The 26,800-nt window shown below is 47.1% G+C and overlaps 1 protein-coding gene across 1 annotated transcript; it reads right to left on the bottom strand.

The window, feature by feature from the left end:
• Nucleotides 1-288: 288 nt before the first annotated feature.
• WNT9B (Wnt family member 9B) lies at nucleotides 289-17,300 on the bottom strand. Its single transcript, XM_035135108.3, has 4 exons — nucleotides 17,118-17,300; nucleotides 3,588-3,844; nucleotides 2,401-2,666; nucleotides 289-1,459 (listed from the first exon to the last, which is right to left on the bottom strand). The coding sequence occupies exons 1-4, from the start codon at nucleotides 17,219-17,221 to the stop codon at nucleotides 983-985; spliced, it is 1,104 nt and encodes a 367-aa protein (XP_034990999.3). The 5' UTR covers nucleotides 17,222-17,300; the 3' UTR covers nucleotides 289-982.
• Between the last annotated feature and the right edge of the window lie 9,500 nt (nucleotides 17,301-26,800).

The following is a 26,800-nucleotide window of genomic DNA, read 5'->3' as shown; positions in this document are numbered from 1 at the left end:
GGTCGGCCAGTGTGCTAGCAGGGGCTGATGGGAATTGTAGTGTACAACAGCTGGAGGACGCCGGGTTGACAAAGGCTGCCATACACTTGTCCCGCTCCCCCCCCCTACAACCATCAAACTTTAATACTTTGCAGGGACGATGTAAGCCAGGCTCCCCTTAGCCACAGCCCCACTTCCCCTCCCACGATATGGGGATAGCAATGATGGATTTTAGTAGCATTGGAAGGGTAATTTTAAAAATATATATATTTATGAACTTTTTTTAAAGAAAAAAAACAAGTTACATATGAAACAAGACCAAAGTTTTTTTAAAAAAACAAAACAAAAACTCCCATCTTTTCAGTTACCTGAGCAGCAACATTACCACCCAACCACAGCTACACTAAAAGTAAAGATTTCTCTGTTGTTTCCTAAAGAGGCACATGGTTCAAAGAAAATGCTGCGTTGCGGCCATGGAAAGCCCATCTATTCACCGTCCTGCGAGCTCATCGAAACAGATCTTCCCGGGCTTGCTGCGACTCAAGACTCCTGCCTTAAACCAGACCCTTGGGGCTTGCTCTAGAGAAGTTCTGGCAGCTCTGCCCAGCTCAGGATCCAGTTTCGTTTGCCGTTTAAGAAAAGTTCTTTGGCTGGGGAAGGCCCCCTTGCGCAAAACGTTGGGCAACCACTCCCAGCCAAGAGTCCTGGGCTAGGCTAGATGGACAAACACAAGGCAGCTCCTTAGATATCTTACGAGAATAGGCCCTTGACTCTTTTGTTAGTGTCGGCCTTCCCACACAGCAGAGGCAGTCCTGGAGATTGGCTGCCGGTCCACAGAACCGTAAAATCCAGGGCTGCAGAACTCCTGGCAGCTTACAAGTTCCAGCCCTTGCTAACTTCCATATCCGATGCAAAGGAGAGAAGCGAGTCGAGCTGCCGACCTTCTGCGTGGTCCAAGGAGGAGCAAGCCCGTCTCCCCGCAAGATTTGCCAGCGCCCGCTTCTCACTGCTTGCAGCTATAAACCACTTCCTCCTGCATGCACTGCTGGCATTCGACGTAGCAGCACCACTGCACCTGGCAATGGCAGGAGAAGGTCACCATGCGCGTCTGGATGTTGTAGCCCCGGCCGCAGCACATGCTGTCGCAGTTGGCCTCCCGGGAGCATGTCCTCCCGGCCGTGCCCACCGAGTACCTGCTGGGCCGGCAGAAGCTGGGAGAGTCCTCCATGAAAACCAGGTCGGTGGGGCGTGGCCCGGCGGGGACTTTCGGCAAGTGGCTGTGGTGCTGGGGGCTCGCCAGCTCCGACTGGCCCACCGCGTCGTTGGTGGCGCTGGAGACCTTGACGGCGCCGTCGTAGCGAAGCTTGAGGAGCTTCCCCGTCTCGTGGAAAGGAGACAGCTGCTTCCAGCAGGTCCGCACGGCGCACGAGCCGGAAACTCCGTGGCATTTGCACGTGGTCTTGAGGCCGTTCTTCACGGCCTGCGGGAGGGAGAGAAAGACGGGCATTTGTTAGGGTTGCGAGTGGCAGGCCGGAGCGCTGCGAGGGAATAAAGGGGGGAAACCCCGATGCCACTGAACAGTTGCGCACACTTTTATAGCTGTACCTCGGTTCTCGAAAGCCTTGCGACTCGAACATTTTGGCTCCCGAACGCCACAAACCCAGAAGTAAGTGTTCCGCTTTGCGAACATTTTTTTGGAACCTGAACGTCCGACATGACTTCCGATTGGCTGCAGGAAGATCCTGCAGCCAATCAGAAGCCGCGCTTTGGTTTTCGGAAGTCGAACAGACTTCTAGAATGGATTCCGTTTGAGAACCAAGGTACGACTGTGTTTGTTTTTTAAAAAACAGTTGAACGGAAGTCCTCTTTATTTTCCCCCATTTTTGTTATTACCTTTACTTCTTGTGTTCTCTCTTTATAACAATAATTTTATTGTTTGCAAACCCTCCCCACTCCGGCTGGGTTGCCCTAGCCACTCTGGGCAGCTTCCAACAGATATAAAAAGAAAATAAAACCTTAGACTGTGCAATCTAACTGTACAAAGCCCACATTTCCCTTATTTTGCACCCAGCCCACCACTAGCAAGCGGCCCTTGAAAGGTTCCCCATGTGGTAAACATGGCCCTCGCCGTGAAAAATGACTCCCCACCTCTGAGACAGAGAGTTGGGACTCTCCAAATAAAAGCTCTAGTGTCCAGTTGTTTAATACACACTTGTGCTGTGCAACTGTGAAAAGGCACACAGCACGGAATATTAGTTCTCGGGGAAAGGCAAAGATACGGCATTCCCAGGGCCTCTTGAGGTGCAGGCTGGAGATTGGCAATAACCAGGGACAATCTGCTTTTGCTATTCCTCTCTCTCTCTCTCTCTCTCTCTCTCTCTCTCTCTCTCTCGGCAAATTGTGTGGTTCCTCTGTCCTCACCTTGATGCCCACGTTGGTGTTGTGGATGTCCACCTTGGCGCGCAGGTCTTTCCCGACCTTCTTCTGGCCCAGGAAGTTTTTCAGGAACCTCGTGCTGTACTTGAGGTTGTCTCCGCACACTCCCCACTGCCACGCCTTGCGGTTCTCCAAGTCCGGAGAGTCGTCGCAGGTGCAGCGCTCCATGCGCCCAGCGCTGCACGCCCGTGCGAGGGAATGAGTAAGAGCTGCCGAGGACACCGCGTACAGGAAGGCCGTTTCCTTGAAACCTGAGGGAGAGGAAGCCGGGGAACCCAGAGGAAAGGAAGTAAGAAAGAGTAGGGAAGCCAGTGTGGAAGAAGGGCTAGGGTGTCCGACTACGAACTGGGAAACCCGGGTTCAAATCCCGCTTGGCCATGAAGCTCACTGTGCGACCTTGGGCAAGCCTAACCTTAACGTACCTCACAGGGTTTCTGTGAGGATTATATGAGGACCGGGAGAACCAAATATGCCACACTAAACGGCCTCGGCCCAGTATACCTGAAGGAGCGTCTCCACCCCCATTTTTCAGCCCAGACACTGAGGTCCAGCTCCGAGGGCCTTCTAGCAGTTCCCTCACTGCGAGATGTGAGGTTAGAGGGAACCAGGCAGAGGGCCTTCTCGGTAGTGGCACCCACCCTGTGGAACGCCCTCCCACCAGATGTCAAGGAAATAAACAACTATCTGACTTTTAGAAGACATCTGAAGGCAGCCCTGTTTAGGGAAGTTTTTAATGTTTAATTCTTTTTTTTAATATTCTGTTGGGAGCCGCTCAGAGTGGCTGGGGAAACCCAGCCAGATGGGCGGGGTATAAATAATAAAGTTATTTGTTATTTGTTTATTATTATTATTATTCTTGGAGCAAAAAGTAGGATAGAAATGCAATAAATAATCCACTGTTTTTTAACAGCAGCAGGTACCCTAGTTGCTCAGAGTAGCGAACAAGCTTGACAAAGCTCTTCACAGGGGGTTCTACGTTATCACATGATCGATTCTGGCCATAAGGTGTTCAGAAGTGGAAATCCTAGAATCTCCACCCTGGCTTGCTTTTCTTTCCTCTATGATGGCGTTGGGGGGTGAGGAGAAGGGGGAAGACCCAAATGGAGAAAGCCTTGATTTCTCTCCCCCCCCCCCCGATTTTCGGAAGCTGACCGACAAGCAGAAACTCATACCTCGTTTCAGGAGGTCGGCCCGTCCGTCCAGACTGCAATTCCAGCGCTCGTTGCGAAACTGATACTGGCATTCCACAACCCCGAGACGGATGGCATCCCGTAGGGTCTCGGCCAGGCCTGGCTCTCGGCGGCAAAGCCTTTTCTGCTTACGGGATAAGCGGAGCAGGTCGCATTGCTTCAAGTGAGCCTTCCAGTGGGCAGGGTTGTTCGAGGGCCCCAGCAGAGGAAACTGAGTTAACGCTTCCTTCCCAGTCAGGCTGAAGGATAGAGGAAATAAGTCATGGCCTTAAACAGAGTAGAAGCGGCAACAGCTATCTCCCTGCTGCAGATTAACATTGGCAAACCACCAATAATATACCCGTCCCAGGTGTGCACAGGTCTGGTTCACACATGCAAATAAGAAATCAAGTGGTTATCCGTTTGACGAATGGCAAGTGAATGTGTGAACCGATTCCACTGAAAATTACAGCAGGCAAGATGAACTAGGAAAGCTCTCTATGTAGTTACAGTGATACCTCGGTTTATGAACACAGTTGGTTCCTGAAGTCTGTTCATAAACTGAAGCGTTCATAAACTGAAAGCGAACTTTCCCACTGAAAGTAATGGAAAGTGGATTAATCTGTTCCAGACGGTCCGCAGAGTACTTAAACTGAAGCGTTCCTAAACTGAAGCGAACTTTCCCATCGAAAGTAATGGAAAGTGAATTAATCCGTTCCAGATGGGTCCGCGGCGTTCGTAAACTGAAAATTTGTAAGCCAAGGTGTTCATAAACCGAGGTTCCACTGTATATGTGCAGTGCTCCCAAGATACACACTGGCTCTGACATGCAGAAGAATGAATTATTATTATTATTATTATTATTATTATTATTATTATTATCAGTGCATTTTTTCCTGGGGGGGGCGCAGTGGTACGCATACTCCTAAACATTTTTGTGAATCTAAGTTTGGCCTCATTTCAATATGAGGAGGAAAATGAGAGCACCCCCCCCCCAAACTTTTTTTTAGAAAAAAGCACTGATTATTATTATTATTGCAAGACTTTAATAGTATCCAGAGACATCACCTTGCCTACAAAGGTCCGTATAGTTAAAGCTATGGTTTTCCCAGTAGTGATGTATGGAAGTGAGAGTTGGACCATAAAGAAGGCTGATCGCCGAAGAATTTGAATTAAGGTGCTGGAGGAGACTCTTGAGATTCCCATGGACTGCAAGAATATCAAACCTATCCATTCTGAAGGAAATCAGCCCTGAGTGCTCACTGGAAGGACAGATTGTGAAGCTGAGGCTCCAATACTTTGGCCACCTCATGAGAAGAGAAGACTCCCTGGAAAAGACCCTGATGTTGGGAAAGATGGAGGGCACAAGGAGAAGGGGACAACAGAGGACGAGATGGTTGGACAGTGTTCTCGAAGCTACCAACATGAGTTTGACCAAACTGCGGGAGGCAGTGCAAGACAGGAGTGCCTGGCGTGCTATGGTCCATGGGGTCACGAAGAGTCGGACACGACTAAACGACTAAACAACAACAATAGTATCCAGAACAAAATCCCAAAGAAAGCCTCGACGGTATTTGTGTGTGTGACTACAGCAGCAAAGATTCTCTTCGCTCAGAAACAGGAGGAGAGAACGGGAGGAGGGGAGAATATCCAGAGATGGCACTGATAAAAGATACAAATTTAGAACCGTTTAAAGAGGACTGGAAACCCTTTCTAGTCTATATGAAAAGTTATTTCCCATGTATGAAGACCACGGCAGGGTTTGAAGTGGTAAGAAAATAGCAGAATATATTTAGAAACATGCCTGAGAAGATGAAATTAGATAAGATGGAACCTTAAAACACAATTCTATGTAATTCGGGTTATAAACATCGATGTCGCGTGAGCAGGAAGTCACTAGTTTTCTTGAATCAGAATATAATTGTCGGGTAACAAACTCAATTTCTACATGGGGGGGGGAAACACCCCTAAAATATTATTAAAAAATAAAAAGCTGAGCTTGAAGACTTGTGAGGAGCTAGTTAAAGAAAAGCTAGTTAAAGGGACCCAGGTGGCGCTGTGGGTTAAACCACAGAGTCTAGGGCTTGCTGATCAGAAGGTCGGCGGTTCGAATCCCTGCAACGGGGTGAGCTCCCATTGCTCGGTCCCAGCTCCTGCCCACCTAGCAGTTCAAAAGCACGTCAAAGTGCAAGTAGATAAATAGGGACCACTCTGGCGGGAAGGTAAACGGCATTTCCGTGTGCTACTCTGGTTCGCCAGAAGCAGCTTTGTCATGCTGGCCACATGACCCGGAAGCTGTCTGCGGACAAACGCCGGCTCCCTCGGCCTATAGAGCGAGATGAGCGCCGCAACCCCAGAGTCAGACACGACTGGACCTGATGGTCAGGGGCCCCTTTACCTTTACCTTAGTTAAAGAAAAGGTTCGGTATTAAAAGCTAGAGGGGGGGGGAAATATAACCAAATTGCAACCCTCCAACTGACTCCCATGAGGTGGTATATTGAAGATGAGGTGGTTTGTTGAAGATGTATCCACAGGCCAAGAATGCCTCCTGATATTATACAATAATGGGTGGGACACAAAACACCTAGGAACATAGGAAGTTACCTTATACCATTGTTCCGTCTAGCTGCGTATTGTCTACATTGATAGCAGCTCTTTTCTGGATAGGATAGCCCAGAGCATGGCTAGACTCACATACAGTGGTGCCTCGACTTACGAATTTAATCCGTTCCGAAGGCACCTTTCGTAGGTCGAAAAATTCGTACGACGAAAAGCGCCATTGGAAACGCGATTTCCCATAGGAATGCACTGGAAACGGAAAAATCCGTAAGTCGAAGCAACCCCATCTAAAAATTCGTAAGTCGAAAAAACCCCGCCGCGGTTTCTGTTCGGATGTCGAGAAATTCGTAAGCGTGCGGCCATTTGCCCCATTCGTAAGTCGAAAAATTCAGTTGTCGAGTTGTTCGTAAGTCGAGGTACCACTGTACATCTTAAGTCAAATCAAGACGGGTCAACGTCAACACAGGATACATGGATGGAAGCCTGTACGGAAGCTGCCAACTTCTGCAAGCAAAACACAACTGCTAGGGTTTCAAGCACAGGTTGGTTTAGGAACCGATCGCAAAAGATTTCTAGACACAAGTCAAAGAGCTGCTTGTTAGCTTTAAATCCCTGCATGGCTTGGGACCAGGATACAAAAAGAATTTTCTCTACCCCAGTACAACCTGCTCCTGCCCTAAGGCTGTTATGTACTGAGCTGAATCCAAGAACAATAGGATCCAGAATACAGTAGTCTGATTGGTCTGCAGGAGCCACCCAATCCAGCTCCAGGTGGGAGTGAATCAGCAACCTGATTGGCCTGCAGGAGCAGCCAATCAGGCTGCTGGCAGAAGCGAATCCGGAACCTGATCGGCCTACAGGTGCAGCCCTGAAGTAGCCAATCGCGCAAGGCCCATTGTGTAAATAATGTATATAAGCAGACGTTTTGGGGAAAGAGCCATGAATAAAGAGCATGAAATTCACTCTCGACTCCGAGTATATTTCAAAGGCCAACTGTGGAAGTTCCCTTGCATACTTGCTACACCTTTCTGGTAATTGGCAGGAAAGTTAGAAAGCACTTCCTCCCCCCCCCCCGGCATCACCTATGGAACTCCTTGCTCCAGGATGTTGCTCCTCTTTTATGGCATCGCACTGTGAGGGTGGGGGGGGGGAAGGGTTGAAACACACAAGCCCCCTACATCATCATCGTCGTCATCATAATAATTTATTATTATTTATACCCCACCCATCTGGCTGGGTTTCCCCAGCCACTCTGGGCAGCTCCCAACCAAATATTTAAAAAACAATACAGCATTGAACATTAAAAGCTTCCCTAAACAGGGCTGCCTTCAGATATCTCCTAAAAGTGAAGTAGTTGTTTATTTCCTTGACATTTGATGGGAGGGCGTTCCACAGGGTGGGTGCCACTACTGAGAAGACCCTCTGCCTGGTTCCCTGTAACTTCAATTCTCGGAATGAGGGAACCGCCAGAAGGCCCTCAGAGCTGGACCTCAGTGTCTGAGCTGAACAATGGGGATGGAGACTCTCCTTCAGGTATACTGGGGCGAGGCCGTTTAGGGCTTTAAAGGTCAGCACCGACGCTTTGAATTGTGCTCGGAAATGCACTGGGAACCTATGTAGGTCTTTCAGGACCAGTGTTATGTGGTCTCGGCGGCCACTCCCAGTCACCAGTCTAGCTGCCGCATTCTGGATTAATTGCAGCAGTTTCCGAGTCACCTTCAAAGGTAGCTCCACGTAGAGCACATTGCAGTAGTCGAAGCGGGAGATAACTAGAGCATGCACCACTCTGGCAAGACAGTCCGCGGGCAGGTAGGGTCTCAGCCTACGTACCAGATGGATCTGGTAGACACAGAATCTCTGCTGCAATCAGATTCACGAACCATATTACCCCCTTTTCCCAATTAATTTGCCCCTGGGTTTGTCTTGGCATGCAGGAAAAGCACCATCCCTTTACATTTCTCTCCCGGTGTTCCCTTTAGTAGGGCAACTGGTGGCCGGCCGCTTCTTTTGCGGTGCAAAAAGCCAATTCCCAAAGCTGGACCCGACACCACACAGCTTGTCCCCTGAAGATGCTGTGCGATAGAACCTGTGATCTATCAAGCATGCCTTTGCCATCGTGCAGCCAAAAGGCCTCCAGCCGTGGGAGAACAAACCAACAGAGAGATGCTTATCGCTTGCCCTCCCTCCACAACCCCAGCAGTGGAATGCTCCTACCATCTCCGCTCCCCAGAACGCTTCTTCCGGCTGGTGGGCCGGCGGCGGTTAATCGTTAAGCGAGTAAATTTCCAAACTACCAAATCAAGATGGTAGCAGTTTCAAGGAGATGCAAGCCCTAGGTTTTGGGGGGGGGGGGGAGAGGTAGCAATCCTTTTCCTGTGACAGGCACTCCATTCATCTAACTCCTGGGTTTCTGTCAGTTTAAGGAAGTAAAACAGGCCCCACCCAAAAAGAAGACAGTGTTTCTACATACTTATTAGGCTCCAAGTGGGTTAAACCACTGAGCCTAGGGTTTGCTGATCAGAAGGTCGGCGGTTCGAATCCCTGTGACGGGGTGAGCTCCCGTTGCTTGGTCCCAGCTCCTGCCAACCTAGCAGTTCGAAAGCACGTCAAAATGCAAGTAGATAAATAGGAACCGCTACAGCGGGAAGGTAAACGGCGTTTCCATGTGCTGCTCTGGTTTGCCAGAAGCGGCTTTGTCATGCTGGCCACATGACCTGGAAGCTATACGCCGGCTCCCTCGGCCAATAATGCGAGATGAGCGCGCAACCCCAGAGTCGGTCACGGCATCCAGAACAAGGCACCCAGAGGTCCTTCCCTTCCACTTACCTCTTCTTCTCTTTTACATCTGCAGGTGAAACAATATAAAAAAATTCCTTCCAGTAATATAATAATAATTTATTATTTATACCCCGCCCATCTGGCTGGGTTTCCCCAGCCACTCTGGGCGGCTTCCAACTGAATATTAAAAACAGTACAGCATCAAACATTAAAAACTTCCCTTCAGTTGTCTTCTAAAAGTAAAATAGTTGCCTATTGCCTTGACATCTGCTGGGAGGGCGTTCCACAGGGCGGGTGCCACTACCGAGAAGGCCCTCTGCCTGGTTCCCTGTAACCTCACTTCTCACAATGAACGGAAGGCCCTCGGTGCTGGACCTCAGTGGGTGAATGATGGGGATGGAGACGCTCCTTCAGGTATACAGGACCGAGGCCGTTTAGGGCTTTAAAGGTCAGCACCAACACTTTGAATTGTGCTCGGAAATGTACTGGGAGCCAGTGTAGGTCTCTCAGGACCGGTGTTATGTGGTCCCGGCGGCCACTCCCAGTCACTAGTCTAGCTGCTACATTCTGGATTAATTGCAGTTTCCGGGTCACCTTCAAAGGTAGCCCCACGTAGTTCGCATTGCAGTAGTCGAAGCGAGAGATAACTAGAGCATGCACCACTCTGGCGAGACAGTCCGCGGGAAGGTAGGGTCTCAGCCTGCGTACCAGATGGAGCTGGTAGACAGCTGCCCTGGACACAGAATTGACCTGCGCCTCCATGGACAGCTGAGAGTCCAAAATGACTCCCAGGCTGCGCACCTGGTCCTTCAGGGGCACAGTGACCCCATTCAGGACCCAAGCAGCACCTAAGAGACCAACTAAGTTTGTCATTGGTATGAGCTTTCGTGTGCATGCAGTGTGTATCTAAAGAAGTGTGCATGCACACGAAAGCTCATACCAATAAGAAACTTAGTTGGTCTCTTAAGGTGCTACTGGAATGATTTTTTTTAATTTTGTTTAGACTACAGGAGACCAACACAGCTACCTACCTATAACTAGATATGCAGGTGAGGCAGTGGAAGAGCTGGACCGGTGTCTTGCCTCGATAATGACGAGAGCCAATCAACTGAAACCCAACCGAAGCACTGTTTGTGGGTGGTTCCCTAGACCGGATGGTTGGGATGTTGCCCACTCTTTCTCTGGAGTGGGTATGTAGCTTGGGGATATTCCTGGATCCTTTACCGTTACCTGAGACTCAGGTGGCCTCAGTGGCATGGAGTGCCTTCCATCAGCTTCGGCTGGCAGGACAGCCTAACTACTGTTGCGGGAGGGGGGGTTATTGGGTTGCTTTTGTTTTTATTAAGTATTTTGTGCTTTTATATTATGATTTTACGTGGTAACCGCCGCTATAGGGCAGTATACAAATTTAATAAACAACAACAGAGAAGCAGAGCTGTCCGGCAAGGTGCCAACTCCCTTACTTCTTTCCTGCCCCACGAATGCCATCGGTGACTGCCACCCCACAAGAATGGCTAAAATGCCAGTGCCTGTTGATGCCCCAAGGCCTCCGCACTGCAGCGCATGATGGGAATAGGGAGGTCTGGGCACAGGAAGTCCGTCTTGGGTTTTCTACAAAGCTGATGTTCTGCCATCAAACTACAAGCCATCCCACTAGCTCTGTTGTGAGATCAAGTCAGTGGTTTTGCCCTACTAAAGCAGAGGTCCATCAAGCAAGCCAGGTGTCAAGAGTGATATCCATGCTGGATGCTACTGGAATAGATCGCCCCAGTGCCTACCTAGCTGAGGTAGGACCTGAAAACAAGCTTCACAGCAGATCTTGCTTTCAAGGCCAAGGGAGCCGGCGTTTGTCCACAGACAGCTTTCCGGGTCATGTGGCCAGCATGACTAAACCCCTACTAGCGCACCTGAACACGGCGACAAGAGCCAGAGCACACGGAAACGCTGTTTACCTTCCCGCCACAGCGATACCTATTTATCTACTTGCACTGGCATGCTTTCAAATTGCTAGGTTGGCAGAAGCTGGGACAGAGCAACAGGAGCCCGTCATGGGGATTCGAACCGCCGGCCTTCCGATCGGCAAGCCCAAGAGGCTCAGTGGTTTAGACCACAGCGCCACCTGCACCCCTGTCATAAGCTTATTGCCAAATGGTGCCTTAAACCTAGCTTGCCACAATGGAATATCTTGGCGCCCTTTTTTTTTTTTAGAGTGAACTTTGCTATTATTATTTTCCATTTCATTTCTAGACCGCTTTATATTTTAAAGAAAATAAAATCTCAGAGCGGTTTACAACACATTAAAACATCAAATAAAAGAATCCAGAATAAAACAAATTCAAGCCTCAAGGGAAATATTTCAGGTCCTTCTCTAAGCGACCTTTTGCTTTCCCCCATATTTATTTTACAGATTTAAAATGATATAGCTGACCCATAGCAGAGGTACTCTAGGAAGCCGGCATGGTGTAGTGGTTAGTGTCAGACTAGGGCCTGGGAGATCAGGGTTCAAATCCCACTTAGTTGTGAAGCTCACTGGGGGACACAGCCTCTTAGCCTAACTCACAGGGTTATTATTGTTGGGATTAACCAAGGAGGGTGTGTGTGTGTGAACCATGTACTCCTCGGAGGAAAAGGTGGGATATTAAATAACTTTGTAAGTTCTTCTGCTTAGCTGCTTAAGAAAGCTGGAGAGGCCAGACAGATGAAGATGTCAGTTGCCAACCTGGCATCAAGAGATCTCCATGTGGCCACAACAGGACTCGCACCTGGTGCCTGGGGGGGATTTCAAATACTGCTTCACAGTTGTTACGTTCCCAACGCTGACACCCATTTGGGTGTGCTTGGTTGCTTGGCCATACTTTACGAACTCCCCTGCCCTTAAAAAACACTTGGAACAGCAGCTCAGAAAACCCTCGGGCAGACGTCTAAAAACTTGCTGCCTTTGCAGAACTCTTTGCACATCCCTGCCTACTTTGCAACCTCAGCAAGTTTGTCAGACAGACAGAGTTGCTGGTCAGGATCAAAAGGCATCCTCATCACTCTTCAGCTACTGAGAATGCAACGCAGAATGGTGCCCAGAACTTCCCTGCATCCGAGCATTGCAGTAGAAGCATGGACAAGTTCAGGGATGATCACCTGCCGTTATTCAGTTTCTTATTGTGGCCGAGAAAACCCCTAATAAGAGTTCCCCCCCCCCAAAAAAAAACCGACAGTCTGAAGACCAACGCACCGCTTCTGACAAACAGCTGGGTGAAATGTTCCGAGAAATAAAAGCAGGCAGCTGTCGCAAGGCTGCTGCTCCCTTAAGTTGCTTAAACAACCAAAGGCAATAAGGCAGCTACGGCAATAATAAATATTTGTTTTGTGTTAAGGAAATGATAGCTGGGAGGAAAAGGGAATATTGCCTCTTCTTGCTTAGTAGAAGTCCCAATGAGTGTGTGTGTGTGTGTGTGTGTGTGTGTGTGTGTGTGTGTGTGTGTATACACTTCCTGAAAGGAGAAAAATCCCATTTGGTACCCCGTCCTTTCCAGGAATTTCCCTGCAATTAAAAGCGGCTCCTGACCCTGCTAGGGCCACTCTCCCCGCCCCCACAAAATTTTTTAAAAACCCAACAAAGCAGGTGCTCCAACAGTATTGAGCAGAAACTGTCGAATCTGGGAAGAGGAGCACCCAGACTCTGAAAAAATGCACCACGATGCCAACACGCAGGCAGAGTCTAAAACTTAATGCAAACTCCAGAGCACACTTTCATTGCTGGTGTTTGAGATTAGCCACAATCACCCTGCAGCTTCTTGAGAAACCCTCCTGTTTTGACACATTTCCTCCCTCAGTTTGACTTCATCCCCGGAGGCGCAATCCATTGTCTCTCAAGACAGATGGATGCCAACCACATGAGCACTGCCATGCTAACTGGACCTGATAGGAGTTGTGGTCCAATACAATTAGAGGAGAGAGGAGGGAGGAGAAGGGGACGACAGAGGACGAGATGGTTGGACAGGGTTGTCGAAGCTACGAACATGAGTTTGACCAAACTGCGGGAGGCAGTGCAAGACAGGAGTGCCTGTCGTGCTCTGGTCCATGGGGTCACGAAGAGTCGGACACGACTAAACAACTAAACAACAACAACTAGAGGGTGTTACAGCATTTATGATGGCTCTGTTGGCTTTCAGACACAACTCAAAAGTGCTAGGTCTGACCCAATACTTCCTACAACGCATCCTCATCTACAAACCTTCATGAATCTTGTGATTGAGGAAGTGCACCACTTCCTTAACCTACCACGTAAAAACGAGTCATAATTTAGATGTGGAAAGGGCTCCTCTTTGGCCCTACGTGGTTATGTCCTCTTAAAAAGGCAATGCCACCTACCTGAGAGGTGCCGAAACTTAGTTCCAGCTAATAAAAAGGCCTGGTTATGAGCTCCTCTCTCTGCTGAACAGGCACTACGAAACCTAACATTTAGCACTTACCAAGTATTTCACACAAATTAATCCTTACAACAACAGCCCTTTTAAATGGCAAGCCAGTATTATTTGTCCCATCTTGGAAGAGCACAGGCCTTGAACTTAGGTGCCTGTAGGCGATTAATTACAGTGGAACCTCAGTTTTCGAGCGTCTCGGAAGCCAAACAATTCGGAACCCGAACGCCAAAAACCCAGAAGTAATTGCTTCTGTTTTCGAAGGTTTTTCGGAAATCGAATGGCTTCCGGGAAGTTTTCTTTTTCCCCCCCCATTGACTTTGCCGCTAGCCCACTGATCCTCGGTTTTCGAACGTTTCAGAAGCCGAACGGTCTTCTGGAACGGATTGCATTCGAAAACTGAGATTCCATTGTATTGGATTTATGATTTGAAATCAGGGACTTGCCAGCTCACCGGGGGGGGGGGGGTTTCCTATCCTACACCAGTAGTTTTGGGCCTGCCTTTGCAAGGATCTGCTTGAGAGCATTTGCTTTGTGCCTTTTTCTTTTTAAAAATAATGTTATACACTCTGTTTCCCAGTCTAAGACTCTGGACTGAAGCAGGTTATAATAAATTCCTGGCATGTGCTGCTCGCAGGGTGGTAAGAAAACAGAGGATGCGAAAAGCACCCAAACAGAAGTATTTCATCCATTTGGCCTTAAAAGTCTCATTTCCAGCTAAATTCCTGGACTTCTGATTGAGAAAGTGCATATCGTGACCCACCCTCCCTGTGCATCTAAGGATGAGGGTTATTCCGTTGTACCCGTGGAACTTTGCAACTTGTTTGAGTTTTCAAACTTGCTTTTCCCTCTGGGGTGCATCTTACAGTGCAGATGCTTGCAAAAGGTTCGGATGCTCAAGCTTGCCCAGGAATCACAAAACCTTTCTGCTGAAGAATCCTTGGTATGTGGAGGCAGAGTGGAGCCATTCGCCTGTGAAGGAAAAGCACTTTGCACAAACTCAGGAGCACTCTTTTCACTTCCCATGGCCAAAACAGGTTCCTTGTATAAGGAATGCAGATGAACCTTGTATATGCATATGGAATCCACCTCAAAATTCCAAACTTTTGAAATTCAAGATTTCACATTCTAATTAGTTCTTAGCGGTTTTCCAACTTTGTAAAGTACATCTTTCTCAGAAATCTGATTGACAAGTTGTTGTTTTTTTCTGGTTCAGCCCCAGGGTGCCAAGTTTGAAACTCAGAATTTTGTATATTTACTCACAGAAATAAAGAAGCAACGAGTATTATTTAAAGTGTGCATAGGGTTACAGACTTAAATTCAGTATTTCCCCTAAGGCTGCAATTATCCAGGCGTAACACAGAAGCCAGCCCCAATGAATGGATCACACAGCATGTGTCTGTTTGAATCATTTTTTTAGGCCTTCGTACAAATGAAGAATGAGACTATTCTAATTATATTTGGTGTTATTTCCAGAGCTCCCTCGTTCTGTTTGGGGGAGAGGGGAAGCACTGATGTTCTAACCTGATGTAGAAGTTGACTGTTCAAAATTCGGACTGCAAAAAGGGAAGTTTGATTATTATTTTATTTTTGCAATGGAAGAAACAGCATTTCAACCAGAGGTGCAAACTCAGAACTGAAAGGTAATTACCTATAGAATAATAAGACCAGCAAAAATAACATTGTTATCCACCATTATTAAAAAAAATAGCCCACAGTCGAGCACCATTTCTTTCTTTATCAAAACACAATACTTGCATTTGCCAATGCAGAGTTAAGAACTTAGTTTTGCAAAATGGAAGCTTGCGTTTTGAGAATCCAAAACTTGCATGTAAAGCGGGGGGGGGGGGACAAAACAAGAATCCCACATGTCGTCATCAAGAAAGGTTCAATATACAATGTTTATCACCTCGGAAAATTGGAATGTTGACAGCACAATCCCATGGATGTTACTCTTAAAACAGTATTGCTAGATTAAGTGGAGCTCAGTGTCAGATACGTGTGTGACTGTAAGTTTTCCGTTTCAAGAGCTGGAACTCACGTGCTTTTCACCCCAAAGCGGGAGAGTCATTTGATACTTCAAACACACAAATATGCACCCTTGAAATCCAAGTCTTAAGAAACCCAGATTTTCACACAACTGCATTTCAAGACACGAGGCACGCACACACATGTCCATCCCTCAATTTTGCACCCGTTCCAGTACAAACCCAGATTTTGTAAAAAAAGCATCCGTGCGATCCTTGTGTTTACTGGAAAGACCAGGGAGGAAGAGGGCCTTGAAGGAAAGGATAAACTCTTTGTGGATTAAGAGACATAAAACATGCAATTTATTGCAAGATGACGCATGGAACTGCCTTGAAATGGAGCATTTCCCTCCTTAAACCAGAACATAGGACTCCTGATCATATACAGAGAAGACTAATGAGACCCTTAATCTCAGGGTCAAGGGTTCAAGTCCTACATCGGGCAAAAGTTTCCTGCATTACAGGGGGCTGGACTGGATGACCCTTGTGGTCACTTCCAACTGTATAATTCTATGATGAGTATAATGAAGAGGTTTGTCTCCCCTCCTCTGCAGGTAAACCTGCATATTACGCACCAAGCACAGCAGAACTTACCCATACTTCAGCTAGCAAGCGTTATGGCTAAAGCTCCCCTAAACATCACCAGGTTGAAAGCAAACGGTTCCAGATTCACAGACAAAAACGGAGAAAGGAAAGATCCGAATATCAACCTCTATGCAAAAACAGTTACATTCACACATGCATGCATGAAAACATTGCCTACTTTGAAAACTCCTGTCTTAAATATTTACACTGACGGATCTCTTCCCACCCCCAAATTGCTGTTGTGCAAAGCAACATCACGTTCCTATCAACTGCTCCAATGCATTTTGCAGATGAAAGATTTCTGCTGGTAGATCTGCTGCTACAAGTGGAAATACAAGCTCACAGAGCAGCGGCAGAGGAGGAGGAGGAGGAGAGGAGGAAGAGAATCTCATCCTGCAGGACCCCTAAAATGCATGCAGGACCCAGGAGGCCGGACCCTTCAATGCGCCCACATTTGCCCAGGGCATGATGTGCACAAGCCAGTGTCTCAACTATGTGCAATAACCTAGCAGCTGGTGTGCAGCAGGATCCCGGATTCTGCGGGGATGGCTTAAAGTGTGTTTAGGATTGCAGCCAGGTCGTGAAGCTGTAATCCACAAGGCAAATTAACCCAGCAGATTGGCTAACGGAAGAAAAAGAAGCAGGAGAAAAAAGATCTTTGAAAACAAGATGCAAATTGAAGAAGAGGAGCACATGAACTTTGAAAAGCAAGGTGGGGAAGTGAAGTAAAGTCGAAAGCTAGGGAGGAAAAGAAAAGCAAAACGAGAAGAAAAAAGGTAGGAGAATGCGTGCAGGAAAGGAAGGAACTTCAAAACAGAAGAGAGCTGGGATCTTTGCACAAAAAAGGGAAAGAGACAAATAATTGAATAGTTGATGTAAAATATGCAGGGATTTATGGTATGCAAAATGAACCACGGAAAGCGAATGGAAGTCATTGGTATTTTAAGGTTGTTTAAACGCACATTTCAAAATGTAAAACAGAAAAAATTAATAAAAAAATTATACAAAAAAGAGAGACTACAGACAAAAAAGGCGTACAGTGCAAAAAGGGAGGGGAAATCTCACAAAAAATTGGGGGAGCAGGAAGGGGAAATGTAAGGGAAATTACATGCAGAAAGTCTGAGCAAGCCCGATCGCGCAAAAGGGGGGGAAGCGAAGCGCCGCTGACCCGAAATAGGCGTCCACCTGCAGGAGCAGCAGGCAGCAAGCGGCCGCGGCGACAGAGACGCGCAGGGGCGGCGGCAGCAGCAGAGGCTTCTCCGGCGGGCGCATGTTGCCGGCCGCTGCTCCTGCGTCGCGATCCTCCGCCGTCGCCCGGGCTCGGCATGGCGCTGCGCAATCGGCGCCCGGGCGCCTCGGCAGCCCGTTAAAAAGAGCACCTGGCTGGGCGGGAGGGGCGCGCCCTTTCTCGGCCCCGCCCCCGAGCGGGAAGGTGAGCGGCAAAGGGCCCGCCCGGGATGGGATGGGACGGGATGCGGGGCGGAGACCTCGTCAGAGGCACCCTGAGATCCCGGGACTCCTCCTCGCGCCGAGGGAAGGAAGGAAGGAGCACTTCGAAGGGAAGCGCAGGACCATGTGCAGAGTGCGCTCTCTTCTCTCGCCTACCCTCTCCACTGTGTAACACAAGCACCCCAAAACTCGGCCCTCCACATGTTTTGGGACTACAATTCTCATCATCCCCTAGCTAACAGAACCAGTGGTCAGGGATGATGGGAATTGTAGTCCCAAAACATGGAGGGCCGAGTTTGAGGATGCCTGGTGTAACAGCATCATGCTGAAGAAATTTCAGTGCCAGATTTACGTATAAGCTAAACAACCTTTCGCTTATTAAGGCCCCACTCTCTTGGGGGGGGGGCACAATTTTTTTAAAAAACAACAACACCTGGATGTACATTTCCAAAATGCAAGATAAAAAACAAATAAAATAAAACCTACATACTGTACAGCAACAGTGTTTTGTGCTGTGTAGGCTCCTCTGATGTAAGTCATGGGCCCCACCTGCTAGCCTGCTCCCTAAAATATCACTGGTTTGCTCATCTCTATACTGTATATTGGGACCCAGGTGGCGCTGTGGTATAAACCACTGAGCCTAGGGCTTGCTGATCAGAAGGTCGGCGGTTCAAATCCCTGTGACGGGGTGAGCTCCCGTTGCTCGGTCCCAGCTCCTGCCAACCTAGCAGTTCGAAAGCACGTCAAAATGCAAGTAGATAAAGAGGAACCGCTATAGCGGGAAGGTAAACAGCGTTTCCATGTGCTGCTCTGGTTTGCCAGAAGCGGCTTTGTCATGCTGGCCACATGACCTGGAAGCTATACGCCGGCTCCCTCGGCCAATAATGCGAGATGAGCGCGCAACCCCAGAATCGGTCACGACTGGACCTAATGGTCAGGGGTCCCTTTACCTTTACCTTTATACTGTATATAGGGTGCCTACATTCTGCATGGACTGGTTGCATGGCAACATGTGCAATGGCTTTAGATACCCATTAGGTCCGTAAATTACCATATGTAGCATATATTCAATCAACACACAAAAACAGCGACAATTTGTTGTTTACAAAGGACAGCTGGACATATAAAGGGCCCCATTACCTTCAGGAGCTTAGGGCCTCCTCAAACCTTAAACCTGGCGCTGGAGATGTCAGTCACCAACCTGGCATCCAGAGATCTCCACATGGCCACAACTGGACCAGCACCTGGCACCTGGGGAATGCTCTGCAGAAGTTATGTTCCCAACGCCGACTCTCATGCACATTTTGGGGCACCACATGAGATCGTGGCCCGGGAAAAGCACTTTTTTGGGGGGACGGCGAGATTTCAGCGTGAAATTGTGCGAGATTACGGCAACCAAAACGGCCGCCATGCTCCCATGGAAAAATAGGGTGTTCCATTCCCCCCCCCCCGGGACGCTTACAGGGTATTGGGCCCCCATATGCACTATACATTTAAAGCAGGGGTGGCCACCTCCCAGCCAAGAGACTCTGATCTACTCACAGAGTTAAAAACTGGGAGTGATCTACCCCCTTTGGGGGGGTTCAGGTCAAATCTGTTGAGTTTATTTAAGGAAGGGAAGCCCTTTTTGGGGGGTTTAGGTCAAACTTGTTGAGCTTCTTTTAGGAGGGAGGGAGGCCCATTTTTGTTTAGGGTTTTCAGGTCATAGTTCAGCTTTTTTTAGGGAGGAAAATTTTGGGTGAGCTTTTTTTAGGGGTGCCAGTGATCTAGCAGTGATCTACCACAGACATCCAGTGATCTACTGGTAGATCACAATCTACCTGTTGGACGTGCCTGATTTAAAGCATCATCACAGCACTTTAAACAGTTACGGTTTCCCCCAAAATTGGTTTAACAGTTAATCTCTTTCCAGGGAACTCTGGGAATTGTAGTTCTGTGAGGGGAATGGGGGGGTCTCCTAGCACCTCTCAGCACCTTTACCAAACTGCAGTTCCCAGGATTCTTTTTGGGGAAGCCATGACTGTTTAAAATATGATACTTATTTATACGAGTAGTGCACCCTAATAGTAGCCAAGAGACGGATACTGATGAATTGGAAGAACAGAGATACGGTGCCCCTTAATCAGTGCCTTGAGAACAGGACATCACCTGCAATATATGAACAGACAGCTTATAGATGCAGACTTTGGATAAATGCAATGATATTTGGAATGAGTTTACACAGGATATATTAGGTAATTGACAATTATATATGTATTAGAATAAGAAGATGCATACCTGTATATTGTTGTTGTTTAGTCATGTCCGACTCTTCGTGACCCCATGGACCATAGCACGCCAGGCACTCCTGTCTTGCACTGCCTCCCGCAGTTTGGTCAAACTCATGTTCGTAGCTTTGAGAACACTGTCCAACCATCTTGTCCTCTGTCATCCCCTTCTCCTTGTGCCCTCCATCTTTCCCAACATCAGGGTCTTTTCTAGGGAGTCTTCTCTTCTCATGAGGTGGCCAAAGTATTGGAGCCTCAGCTTCACGATCTGTCCTTCCAGTGAGCACTCAGGGCTGATCTCCTTAAGAATGGATAGGTTTGATCTTCTTGCAGTCCATGGGACTCTCAAGAGTCTCCTCCAGCACCATAATTCAAAAGCATCCATTCTTCGGCGATCAGCCTTCTTTATGGTCCAGCTCTCACTTCCATACATCACTACTGGGAAAACCATAGCTTTAACTATACGGACCTATACTGGGAAAACCATAGCTTTAACTATAGTGGAGGAGAGGAGGCAAGCAAAATGCAAGGGAGATAGGGAAAGATACAGGAAACTGAATGCAGATTTCCAAAAAACAGCAAGGAGAGACAAGAGGGTCTTCTTAAATGAGCAATGCAAAGAAATAGAGGAAAACAATAGAATGGGGAAAACCAGAGATCTGTTCAAGAAAATTGGAGATATGAAAGGAACATTTCGTACAAAGATTACCATAATCAAGGACAAAAGTGGTAAGGACCTAACAGAAGCAGAAGACATCAAGAAGAGGTGGCAAGAATACACAGAGGAATTATACCAGAAAGATATGGAGGTCTCATACACCCCAGGTAGTGTGGTTGCTTACCTTGAGCCAGACATCTTGGAGAGTGAAGTCAAATGGGCCTTAGAAAGCATTGCTAATAACAAGGCCAGTGGAAGTGATGATATTCCAGCTGAACTATTTAAAATTTTAAAAGATGATGCTGTTAAGGTGCTACACCCAATATGCCAGCAAGTTTGGAAAACTCAGCAATGGCCAGAGGATTGGAGAAGATCAGTCTACATCCCAATTCCAAAGAAGGGCAGTGCCAAAGAATGCTCCAACTACCGCACAATTGCGCTCATTTCACACGCTAGCAAGGTTATGCTTAAAATTCTACAAGGCAGGCTTAGGCAGTATGTGGACCGAGAACTCCCAGAAGTGCAAGCTGGATTTCGAAAGGGCAGAGGAACCAGAGACCAAATAGCAAACATGCGCTGGATTATGGAGAAAGCTAGAGAGTTCCAGAAAAACGTCTACTTCTGCTTCATTGACTATGCAAAAGCCTTTGACTGTGTCGACCACAGCAAACTATGGCAAGTTCTTAAAGAAATGGGAGTGCCTGATCACCTCATCTGTCTCCTGAGAAATCTCTATGTGGGACAAGAAGCTACAGTTAGAACTGGATATGGAACAACTGATTGGTTCAAAATTGGGAAAGGAGTACGACAAGGTTGTATATTGTCTCCCTGCTTATTTAACTTATATGCAGAATTCATCATGCGAAAGGCTGGACTAGATGAATCCCAAGCCGGAATTAAGATTGCCGGAAGAAATATCAACAACCTCAGATATGCAGATGACACAACCTTGATGGCAGAAAGTGAGGAGGAATTAAAGAACCTTTTAATGAGGGTGAAAGAGGAGAGCGCAAAATATGGTCTGAAGCTCAACATCAAAAAAACCAAGATCATGCCCACTGGTCCCATCACCTCCTGGCAAATAGAAGGGGAAGAAATGGAGGCAGTGAGAGATTTTACTTTCTTGGGCTCCTTGATCACTGCAGATGGTGACAGCAGTCACGAAATTAAAAGACGCCTGCTTCTGGGGAGAAAAGCAATGACAAACCTAGACAGCATGTTAAAAAGCAGAGACATCACTTTGTCGACAAAGGTCCGTATAGTTAAAGCTATGGTTTTCCCAGTAGTGATGTATGGAAGTGAGAGCTGGACCATAAAGAAGGCTGATCGTCGAAGAATTGATGCTTTTGAATTATGGTGCTGGAGGAGACTCTTGAGAGTCCCATGGACTGCTAGAAGATCAAACCTATCCATTCTTAAGGAAATCAGCCCTGAGTGCTCCCAGGAAGGACAGATCGTGAAGCTGAGGCTCCAATACTTTGGCCACCTCATGAGAAGAGAAGAATCCTTGGAAAAGACCCTGATGTTGGGAAAGATTGAGGGCACTAGGAGAAGGGGACGACAGAGGACAAGATGGTTGGACAGTGTTCTCGAAGCTACGAACATGAGTTTGACCAAACTGCGGGAGGCAGTGCAAGACAGGAGTGCCTGGCGTGCTATGGTCCATGGGGTCACGAAGAGTCGGACACGACTAAACGACTAAACAACAACAACAACAACAACAACATACGGACCTTTGTAGGCAAGGTGATGTCTCTGCTTTTTAAGATGCTGTCTAGGTTTGTCATTGCTTTTCTCCCAAGAAGCAGGCGTCTTTTAATTTCGTGACTGCTGTCACCATCTGCAGTGATCAAGGAGCCCAAGAAAGTAAAATCTCTCACTGCCTCCATTTCTTCCCCTTCTATTTGCCAGGAGGTGATGGGACCAGTGGCCATGATCTTGGTTTTTTTTGATGTATGGTAATGTAACTGTCTTTTTTCTTTTTTTATTCTCACTCATTTCTTCCTCTTTTCTCACTCTATTTATAAATGAAATTATTCCAATAAAATATTAATAAAGATAAAACACTACCCACACCTGTCAGTTTATGAAACTCAGAGATATATGTTTTTCATCTTTCCCATGACCCGGAAGCCTACTTCCCTTATTCCTGCAACTTTCTCCTAGGTTTAAGTCAACCTAAGAAAACCACGTGTTCCTTCCGTTGTTGGGGGTGTGATCACATGACAGACACTCCCTCCCCAGTTTGACAGCACAAGTCAGCTCTCCACATCGCATTTGGTCCTTGTCACTGGAGGCATGATGTGGGTAAAAAAAGGTAAAAGACCCCTGGATGGTTAAATCCAGTCAAAGGCAACTATGGGGTTGTGGTGCTCATCTTGCTTTCAGGCCTTTGTCCACAGACAGCTTTAAGGGTCATGTGGCCAGCATGACTAAGCCGCTTTTGGCAAACCAGAGCAGCATACGGAAACGCCGTTTACCTTCCCACCGGAGCAGTACCTATTTATCTACTTGCACTGCGTGCTTTTTTTTTTTCCCGGTTCCTCACTCCTGCTTTATTTTTTTTTTAAACATACTTTTTATTAATTTTACAAACTGCAAAAAAGAAAACGGTACATACATAAACACCTTTTCCACCTCCTTCCCACCCACCCACATGGATCCTCCCCTGCCACAGAAGTATCTCATGTAGGTGAACAGTCAGAGATGGTCCATTTTATGCTTGCTTTTGAACAAGGTTGGCAGGAGCTGGGACAGAGCAATGGGAGCTCACCCCGTTGCGGGGATTCGAACCGCCGACCTTCTGATCAGCAAGCCCAAGAGCCTCAGTGGTTTAGACCACAGCGCTACCCACTCTCTCTTCCCATCACATTTGGTCCTTGTCCATGCTTCCATGGACACCAAGAGCACACCTGTCATTCTCGACGCTGCTCTTTTATTTTCTGTTCTGTATGTTTCCCTCCTCCTCTCCTGTGCTGAGCGTGCGTCGGATCTGGCAGCCGTTCTGCTGGCTCCAGCTGCAGCACAGCATGAGTGGAGCATGGCTCGTCATTCTTGCCCATCCTTCGAAGAATTCCAGCAAAAAAATAACGCCGCGCTTTGTGACCCAACCTGATGCAAACAGGGCCCCTCACAAGCAGCTCTTATAACTGGACAGGCTCCGAGGAGAGAAGGAGGTCCTATAGGTGATGAGGAACTATATGTAGGTGACTAGGCATCTAGCTGTCGGAAGAGGGACAAAATGACTTCTCCCTCCCTTCGGAGGCCCTTTGCCTCTCTGTGCTGCCTGTGAAGGAAAAAAAGAATTCTCCTCCAAACAGCATCGTGTCACTGGGCTTGTCCTCTGCTAGTGGGAGCTACCTGTGCCAACTTTTAAAAACCTGCTGAGAACTTTTCTATTCTGCCAGGCCTATGCTAGTAGGTAGGCTAGTAGGTAGGGCTGGGCAATATATTGATATATCGTCCAAAACCAGTTTGAAGTCTGTATCGTGATAACAGTTTCATAATTTTTCAACTGGCAATATATCGTGAATAACAATTGTGTGTGAGAGAGAGAGTGTGAGTGTGCGCGCCCTATGCAAAAATCACGATGTGGGGAAAACTGGGAAGCAAACCAATGCTTCTCTCAATTCCTGCAGCCTGTTAACTCTGCTTGCTCAGCCGTCCACTGCCTCATGCAGGGGGCAGCGACTCACAAGAGCAGGTGGCGGCAAAAATCATGATGCAGGAAAAATCGTAAAGCCAGCCAATGCCTCTACATAGCTCCATCCTTCTTTCAGACACTGGGATATGTTGGTATATTGTGATGTCTAGCTGGTGATATATCAGGATGTTGAAAACCAGGTATCACCTAGCCCAAGTAGTTAAGGGACCCCTGACCATTAGGTCTAGTCGTGACTGACTCTGGGGTTGTGCGCTCATCTCGCTTTATTGGCCGAGGGAGCTGGCGTACAGCTTCCAGGTCATGTGGCCAGCATGACTAAGCCGCTTCTGGCGAACCAGAGCAGCGCACGGAAACGCCATTTACCTTCCTGCTGTAGCGGTACCTATTTATCTACTTGCACTTTGATGTGCTTTGAAACTGCAAGGTTGGCAGGAGCTGGGACCGAGCAACAGGAGCTCACCCCATCGCGGGGATTCGAACCGCCAACCTTCTGATCGGCAAGCCCTAGGCTCAGTGGTTTAACCCACAGTGCCACCCGCATCCCTAGCCCAACTAGTAGGATGTGTCATCTTAGGAGGGAAACTTAACTTTTGCAAATTTCTGCAGAGAGGGGTTCTTGGGTGTGAGGAATTCAGATATGCTATTATTTTTGTGCTCCGACAATATTTAGCTTGTTAAGTCTACGTCTGATGAAGCAGCACATAAACTGCTTTCAGAAAACCAAAGAATTTTAATTTTACCTTCTGAAAATGTCATGCTAAATAGTCATAATATACAAGATAACTGTATGTATGTGGTAATCAGTTTAAATGATTTCTGTGCAATTTTGCAGACATTTTACTTACCAAGCAAAACTAAATTATACTATTTTAACCAAAATATCTTTTCAATTCCCAAGCCATGTTACAACTTTTTAGCATCCTTCATTTTTGGAATTTGAAAGTTGAAAAATTCAACACAGCCTAATAAGCCAGGCCTACGCAGGCACTTAAGAGTCCATCCCTTACAGCGAGCTTCTGAAATTTGTTTTTAATTCTTTTGCTCTTGTTTTTAATTTTTTTATTATTTTACTGTGTGGTTTTATGCTTTTATACCGTTGTAAACTGCTGTGATATATTTCTACGATACAGCGGTATATACAGTACCGGTATATATTTTTCAATAAAGGTCAATACTGCCAGGACTCTTCCAAGTCCAGCCATGATTTTGACACTGACAAAGAGGGCAGGAAGTTACCAAGCCTAACTTAGCCTGAGCCCAACAACCAGAGGCCCCCGAGACTCAAAGTCTCTGGATTGTGGACCCTGGAGACCTCAAACCTCGTTCCACTGAGGGCACTGTACTTCACTGATCCTGCTCACCAACACAACAAGTGTGCCCCACATGAGATTATGGAGAAATAACAGAGGACTTGCCCCCCAAAGTGAGAGGACGTCCATTTGCACTTTTTTGCAGACAGAACCTAAAATGGGTAGTCCAGCCCAGTTAGCAGAGATGGGCCCTTTTAAACAACAACAAACAACAACAACACATTTTTTTAAAATTAAAGATGTTTGGATGTTCATCATCGATTCACCCACACACCCGATGTACCCTTAGCCCTCACCTTAAAAAAAGTTTTTACTAAAGGTTTTCTTGTGTAACAAACACAAGAAAAGTCAGAAGTCAGGAAGAGAAGACCAGAATTTTAATAAGGAAGGGGGGAAATTTATAACTTATCTTGAAGACCATTGTAAACAGTTAAAATCCTTGTTAGGATTGGAATATCACTTGTAGTTTAAGGTTGACTTCTGGACATAATGGAAGAGGTAAAGAATTTGGGTTATCATAAAAGGTGTCGGAGGAAATGATTAATAACAGGACCCCAAAAGGGGAGGATGGAAGTCCAGGAGATTCCTTGGAATCTTATTTTTATTATTTGTGTTGGATATATCGCTGTAAAATTTCAATTTGGAAAAAAACCCCAAAAAATACATTTTCAAAAGAGACGAACAAAGAAAATGACACATAGTGTCTCCACTTTCAATTCATAGAGTCTTTTTCGCAATTCATTTGCATTTGGTATGAGACTCTGTTGTCATATACATTGTGCAGTTGGGGGGGGAGAGAGGAGAGATGGGGAAAGATTGTGATCCTTCGTTCTATTGTGCAGTATTTGCGCAGGGTTTTTGTGACAGCATCATGTGGGTAGGTCATTTTATATACAGTGGACCCTGATGTTGGGAAAGATGGAGGGCACAAGGAGAAGGGGACGACAGAGGATGAGATGGTTGGACAGTGTTCTCGAAGCTACTAACACGAGTCTGACCAAACTGCGGGAGGCAGTGCAAGACAGGAGTGCCTGGCGTGCTCTGGTCCATGGGGTCACGAAGAGTCAGACACGACTAAACAACAACAACAACAACCTTGGTTTACAAACTTAATCCGTTCTGGAAGTCCGTTCTTAAACCAAAGCGTTCTTAAACCAAAGCGTGCTTTCCCATAGCAGCGGGGGACTCAATTTACACTCAACAGGAACCAAAACACCTGCTTCCGGGTCTGCAGCGTTCTTAATCCAAGTTGTTCATCAACTAAGCTGTTCTTAAACCAAGGTACCACTGTATATGCATCGCGAGAGATTGGCAGGTCCAGAGCTTGGTTGCTTGCGTTCAGTTGCTTGCAGTGTGGTTTGTTTGTATGGGGAAGCAGGGCATTGCTGAATCAGATAAGCCATATCAATTTGTATGCTGTAGCAGGGGATAGGTCATAATCTTGCGCTGTGTATATGATAAAGGGGAGACCTATCAGGAGTGAATATAGACCACTGGCACCAA

Source organism: Zootoca vivipara, chromosome 12 (assembly GCF_965207765.1).
Source record: "Zootoca vivipara chromosome 12, rZooViv2.hap1.1, whole genome shotgun sequence".
NCBI lineage: Eukaryota > Metazoa > Chordata > Lepidosauria > Squamata > Lacertidae > Zootoca > Zootoca vivipara.
The sequence above is the reverse complement of the archived record's forward strand: the minus strand, read 5'-3'. Positions and strand labels throughout refer to the sequence as shown.

Bases quoted from the DNA above. Each gene is read 5' to 3' on its own strand.
- WNT9B (XM_035135108.3), bottom strand. From the start codon at position 17,221: ATGCGCCCGCCGGAGAAGCCTCTGCTGCTGCCGCCGCCCCTGCGCGTC. The intron at 3,845-17,117 runs GTCAGCGGCGCT...TCTATCCTTCAG, and splicing joins CAGGTGGACGCCTATTTCGG to CCTGACTGGGAAGGAAGCGT. The intron at 1,460-2,400 runs GTGAGGACAGAG...TCCCTCCCGCAG, and splicing joins ACACCAACGTGGGCATCAAG to GCCGTGAAGAACGGCCTCAA.